Here is a 6094-nt window from a genome sequence, read left to right on the forward strand (position 1 = left end):
CGGCGCCGAGTGGACAGAGAGAGGGGCAGATTTAGCAACCAGATCCCGCTCGAGGCCCGTCATCCACTCAGCCCCGACATCCATTCCACACAGCAGGTGAAATCCAAGCAATTTTATTCTACAGAAAATATGAAGTTCTGGCATAAAATAAATTGTTTCTGAGACATTTAGTACACAGAAATAATATTTCTAGCGATGTTTTCTAGCGGCACTACGCCTGTGTTTCCTTCACATGAGCACCACACTACAGATTTCAGATTTATGTCATGTACAACTCCCGAAACCACATACACTTGGAAACGGAGGTTCTGGCCCTGAATAGCTCCTTTAACAGAGACAACACAGCTCTTCCTCTAACCACAGGAATTCTGTGAAAAGCTGAACATCAAACTAACAAAACAATAAATTAGAAATTTAATAAAATAAAGTTCTCTAGAGCTGAACATTGGCTGACTGAACGAGTGAGGAAGAGGGGCGATGTTCCGTGAGCTCAGCTCATGCTCCAGAATTTGCTTCTTCCTCGACAAAGTCACTTCAAAATCTGGAATTCCTTGTGCTCCAGCGCCTGGATCTTCTTCTCATTGTTGAACTCTGCTCGGCTGATACGGGACTGGGGACTTCCTATCTTCTTGAGCCATTCCTGCAGCTCCCGCACCCTGGCTGTCGGCCCCTGGATTTGCCCTTGAACAGTGCCGTGACTGGTATTCTGGACCCAGCCAACAAGCCCCAGCCTCTTAGCCTCTCCCTGAGAAGACAATGCAGAACAAAATGAGGTTAATCCAAACTGTAAGAAAGCAATAGAACAGCATTCGCATACAGGAGCCAATTTTGCTGGCAAGACACAGACCTCCAAGGAAGTTCCTGTGGCTCAGGCAACAGGAGCAGCAGAGGATTCACTCGACTACTCAATATATTCTTTCACGCGAAAAACTGGGGCTGAAACTCTCTCTTCAGTCATGCTTACATAACCCGGCCGGGCTGCCAGCAGCACCGCGATGCCGGCCCCCTTCAGCAGCAGCCGGAGCTCAGCCCTCAGCCGCGGGCTCGGCCCCTCCAAGGCGCCCGCAGCGGGCTGCAGCGGGCGCGGCGCACGCCGGCTGGCAGCGCAGCCCGCCCCCGAGACCGCGGTACGCACCTGGGTGTACTTGCGGAAGAACACGCCTTGCACCTTGCCGTGCACCTCGTAGTCCACGGACACCAAGCCCTCGCCGTCCGCCATGGCGGCACCGGCGCCGCCTCCCGTTTCTCCGGCCGCCGCAGCCGCCGCGCGCCCTCTGCGCCTGCGCCGCGCGCCGGCCGCCGGGGGCGTGGCCTCCCTCCCGCGGCCAATGAAGAGCCGTAGAGGGGTAGGGCCGGTCCCTCATTCGCCGCCTCATGAATAATGCACACCCGACCGTCTCACGAATAATCCGTATCGGATCGCCTCGCGAATAATGCATCTTGGACCGCCTCATGAATAATGCATCTCGGACCACCTCATGCATAATGCATCAGAGCCGCCCACGGGCGCCGCGCTCGTGCCGCGGTGGAACGGCCGCGCGGCCAGGAGCGATCCAGGGGCGCGCGCCGGCCGGAGCGGCGCCGGTCTCCCGGCAACAGCCGCTGGCAGCGCGAGGGCGACGCGGCGGACACAGCTCCGCGCCGGGGCCCCGGGAGCCGCGGGCAGCGGCAGCGGCAGCGGCAGCGGCAGGAGGGGTCGGGTCTCTCGGGTCGTAAGCGCAGCGCGCGGCGCGCAGCTTGCCGAGGAGGGAGGCCGGCGGAGCGCCGGGCGCAGCCCCGCAGGTAACCCCACTCGCCCCGCAGGTAACCCCGCTCGCCCCGCGGCGCCTCGGGGGATGCGGTGGAACGAGCCACAGGAAGATCGTGCCGAGCTTGGTCGGACTCCTGCATGTCAGATGTGTGTGACAGAGTGAAGGGACACGTTATGGGAAACTGCCCGGGGACTATAGCAATTCCTCTGTCATTGCAGTATATTTCTGCTGCTACCATGGTAAGGCAGGGCTCAGACAGAAAGACAAATAAAAGTGTGTCTTATTTCTGTCTGCATAAACGGTTGGGCAGCATGGAAGAGGCAGCATGGAAACTCCCTAGATGGAAGGGATGTAAAGATCTATAGAAAGCAGGAAAGTTACAAAACCTTTACTAATACTTATAACCTCTGTCTGCAGCGCGTATGCATAAACTGTTAGGAGAAGATTTGTCCAGTTTTGGATAAAATTGTTTGCAATGGCTTTGCTTCTAACCTCAGGCTCTTTCTCAGGCACTGAATGGATTTTTTTCCACCGGTGGCTCCTGTGGTGGCAGCAACTAAGTTTTCTCCTGGTTCCCAGCTGAAATACCAGAAGAACAACTTTCAGCATGGATTCATACTTGACAAAGAGGAAAGTTTAAAATATCTCTATGGACAAAAGAACCAAAGATATTCCTATTCTATGTCTGCAGAAAGCACTCAGGACAAGCCCAGACATGGAGGCTTCCAGTCAGGTGGACTAGAGAGCAAGTGTCTCATCAGCCAGACCTGTACTCTGTCAGCTAAATCGTTAGACAAACATAAAGAAGGAGTGGACCGTGCATATCCCCTGCAACCAATTTCTCACCACAAGAGTGCAAGCGATCCACTGCTCAGCACTGGAAGTTCCCCCCATGTGCAGGAAGTTCCAAATAGTAGATCAAGCTCAATAAGCAAAGAGCTGGTTCCAGCTGGGAGATCTCAGTTAGCTGCAGTGCTCTGCCCTTGGACACGAGAGCCTGAACCATCAGCTCTCCATCTCTACAGGAGAGAGCTGGCCTACATCCTAAAGCTGGAGGAAGATAGAAGGAACCTAGAAGAGGCAATTCAAAAGAAAAAGGCCCTTCTTGGAGAGAAGCTAAAGAGGACAGAGGAGACACTTAGGAGGATTCAAAGAAAGAAGGAGCTTATCAAGGTAGAGGAGAGAAGAGAAAGTGAAGTGGAGAGGATCCATGAGCAAAAGGCCACAAGGCACCCTGAAGAGAAAACTTTCAGAGCTGCAGACACGCCAGGTGTTGGAATCTTCAGTGGGGCACAGTCTGCAAAGGTCTCCATCCCCAAGTCTGGCACCACTCCCCACTCCCAAGAGCTGGCTGTGGGGAACCTCAAGGACTGGCCGGGGGCTGCAAAACACAACAAAACAAACAATAGCAAAATACAAGACAACATCCCCATGGAGCATTTAGCTTCTTGTTCAAAACTGCTCCCAAAACAGAGCCTTTCTCTCTCTGCCCTCTCAGACCTAGATTCTGATGACCACCCATCTGCAGAGATGCCTCACATGCAGGCCTCTGGTGCTGTGGAACAGGAGGGCTTTGGACAGTGCAGCTTCTGCAAACGTAAGTTTCTCTGCGCAAGGCTTGAGAAACACATGAATATCTGTGGCAAGAACCAAGACTCCAAAAGGAAAGTGTTTGACTCTAGCAAGGCCAGAGCTAGGGGAACAGAACTGGAACAGTATCAGCAGCAGAAGAGCCCAAGAAGTCCTCAGGTAATGTGCAGTCCCTTTGCCTCCCTGGATCCACATCTACTGTTCACACTCCCTCCACTTCAACCTCTGACTGAAGTGCAAGCACCTTCCCAAGTACATGGGGCCAAGGGATGCAATGCAGCTATTGCCTCTGAAAGGTTCTTGCCAAATGGATAAATAGATCCATTTAAAATCTCATAGAGGGAGGCAGGAGTACTGACTTGGCTTTATAATGTGTCAAGGGTGCACTACTGGAGAAAGCTCACTTCCTTGCTGTAGTTAGGATGCAGACTGGTTCTGCTGCAGTAAAGCTCTGTGACATCAGGGGCTGCAGGGAGCTGACTGAAAATCCAGATAATAGCACAATCTGTTAATGAAGGCAGTGGAATCAGGCAGCTCTCTTCCTGCAAAGATGTAGCAACCTTCTTTAGTTCCTTGGCCCTACTACTCGCTTTTCTGGTTATCCTCAAGCTCTTTCTAAATACTGATGTTTCCATCAGTATTTCCTTTACATCATTCTTTGTGCTGGTCTTTCTGGTTCCCTTTATGGGACTCAGCTTCTCAGGCTGGGTTTTATGCCAACAGGGAATGCACAGGGACAGGTGCCATGGGGTGGGCTCTGAGTGTAAGTTTGAGACTGGAGGCTGATGGTGGTCCCAGTTGCCCTGACTGCCTTTCCCTTCCACAGAGTAAAACACCACCCAGAAAGAACAACTGGAAACAGAAGCACGAGGCTCTCATCCACATCATGTCACAGGCCCGCCAGGTGGAGCAAACCCTCGCTAAGGGGAGGAAGGTCTCTGGCCTGCCCCCACTGCCTCCCATCGACAATCCAGACTATGTTGCCTGCACCTACTGCGGACGCAAGTTTGCTCCCCGAGTAGCTGAAAGGCACATTCCCAAATGCAAAAACATAAGGAATAGGCCCCCACCTCCACCACAGAGGAGGCGCTGATAAGGCAGCTCCCAGCTGTATCTGCTGCTGTGATTCCCTGCCTGGTTTTTGCCAGATTCACAGTTACGGACATTCGTGTTTTCTGTAGTCTCAACACTGGCTGCAAGCTTCTATGTACAGCCAGTGAACAGCTCAGGATGAATCAGCTGAAAAACAGAACTTGTATACTTTGACCTGCACCCTAGGCTGCCCCACAAAAGATGCTCCTTTCTCAGCACAAGAAGCTCAGAAATTCCAGGGGTTAGAAAAGCTAGCAATAGCAGGCACTTGCTGTTTGAATCCCTATGTTAATTCATGTGCATAGAACAAGGATACTCTGAATCAGCCAGGCCCTTGAAGCAACAGAACAACCATCACAAACAGATTTAATATTAAAAAAAATGGAGTTTTCTTCCTGTAGACCAAGTTGCTAGGAACCTCTAAAAGCAAAGCTTTCACCCTTCCTTAAGTCATCTGCTTATTTCATCTTGGTTGCTGCAATGGGGAGGAACTGTGACAAAAATATATCCCTTCTTTTGTTTTCTTCTCAAGATGTTATTTTTCTAGATTCTGACTATTAAATATATTAAACTAGTTCTCTTGTGTAAAAGTTATTTTAAATGGTCACAGAGTGGTCTGTGTTCTCACAGTAAGAATGACTACTTTGTATGAGAAAGTTGCAACAAGAAGCAAACAAGGAATAAAAAAACTCCAGAAGCTCCTTTTGCAAGTCCTCTGGTAGCAATAGCAGCAGCTCATGGCAACTTAGGGAAAGATCTAAAGCAACTAGATTAAGCTGGAATAGTCAGAAGCTGAATATGAAGAAATACTCCAGTCTTCAACGAGTGAACCAGCCACAATGACTGAACCTGACTGCTGAAAGTTTGGAGAGCTTCTGTCCTATAGATATATGAGCAGAAATCTTGGTCCCTTGGCACACCCTGGCAAAGCATGAAGGTCCCAGAAAGCATGATTGCTGCACTGTGCCAGCCAACGATGCGTGTACAAACCTGAGCAGACTCAAAAGAAGGGAAAATAATTTACTGTATCCAAACTGATTGGAGAAGCAAGACCAATGCTTTAACTTGACAGTTTTGAAAAACAGGATAGCAAGAGGTAGGAAAGGGGTAAATTGAAACCTTTATGCCAGCCTCCTTGAATTCATGAAAGGAACAAGTGATTTGAACACACTAGTTAAAAAATTCAGCACCACTGCCTGTCTTCTAGTATTAACTCTGTTTCCCTTGCACTATGTTTTGTTGACTATATTTAGTGGACCCTAAAGGTCAGCAGTGTAAATGGTAACATGTGGATACATACTAAAAAGTATTTGATGCTGTTAAATTAACCCATGTGTTGGGGACTTCTCATAACTGACAGGCAAATGGCTGAGATTGAAAAGATTGAAACTGTAGATTAAATAAAAGTTACTAAAATTAAATCACCAGGCTTCATTGTTACATGTTTTGGAGCTAAGATAGGCAGTTCACCCCTCCTTGCTGTTGTTTCAGTGTCCAGAAAGTCTCTGGTAACTGGTTTAAACTTAGCAACATGTCAGACAAAGTATCAGGGTCAGCACAGAGATTTAGGGCACTGCTTTGCTATCATGGTTAGTTACCAGTTAGTTACCCTGATGCTACTCAAGCTGTGTTACTCATGACAGCTCAGCTTCCTCTTTTGC

At 49.7% G+C, this 6094-nt stretch overlaps 2 protein-coding genes across 2 annotated transcripts; one reads left to right on the forward strand and one right to left on the reverse strand.

The window, feature by feature from the left end:
* Positions 1 to 91: 91 nt before the first annotated feature.
* ACYP1 (acylphosphatase 1) lies at positions 92 to 1290 on the reverse strand. Its single transcript, XM_030949058.1, has 2 exons — positions 1136 to 1290; positions 92 to 745 (listed from the first exon to the last, which is right to left on the reverse strand). Exons 1-2 carry the CDS (start codon positions 1217 to 1219, stop codon positions 530 to 532), a joined length of 300 nt encoding a protein of 99 aa, XP_030804918.1. The 5' UTR covers positions 1220 to 1290; the 3' UTR covers positions 92 to 529.
* A 345-nt stretch (positions 1291 to 1635) lies between these two features.
* On the forward strand, positions 1636 to 4940 carry ZC2HC1C (zinc finger C2HC-type containing 1C). Its single transcript, XM_030949359.1, has 3 exons — positions 1636 to 1782; positions 2261 to 3500; positions 4168 to 4940. Exons 2-3 carry the CDS (start codon positions 2268 to 2270, stop codon positions 4432 to 4434), a joined length of 1500 nt encoding a protein of 499 aa, XP_030805219.1. The 5' UTR covers positions 1636 to 1782; positions 2261 to 2267; the 3' UTR covers positions 4435 to 4940.
* Positions 4941 to 6094: the final 1154 nt, after the last annotated feature.

Source organism: Camarhynchus parvulus, chromosome 5 (assembly GCF_901933205.1).
Source record: "Camarhynchus parvulus chromosome 5, STF_HiC, whole genome shotgun sequence".
NCBI classification, from domain to species: domain Eukaryota; kingdom Metazoa; phylum Chordata; class Aves; order Passeriformes; family Thraupidae; genus Camarhynchus; species Camarhynchus parvulus.

What these genes read in the sequence shown, in the direction of transcription:
- ZC2HC1C (XM_030949359.1), top strand. Translation starts at nt 2,268, where the DNA reads ATGGATTTTTTTCCACCGGTGGCTCCTGTGGTGGCAGCAACTAAGTTT. An exon ending in AGAGCCCAAGAAGTCCTCAG is followed by an intron (nt 3,501 to 4,167) that starts GTAATGTGCAGT and finishes TCCCTTCCACAG; the next exon opens with AGTAAAACACCACCCAGAAA.
- ACYP1 (XM_030949058.1), bottom strand. Translation starts at nt 1,219, where the DNA reads ATGGCGGACGGCGAGGGCTTGGTGTCCGTGGACTACGAGGTGCACGGC. An exon ending in TCTTCCGCAAGTACACCCAG is followed by an intron (nt 746 to 1,135) that starts GTGCGTACCGCG and finishes TTGTCTTCTCAG; the next exon opens with GGAGAGGCTAAGAGGCTGGG.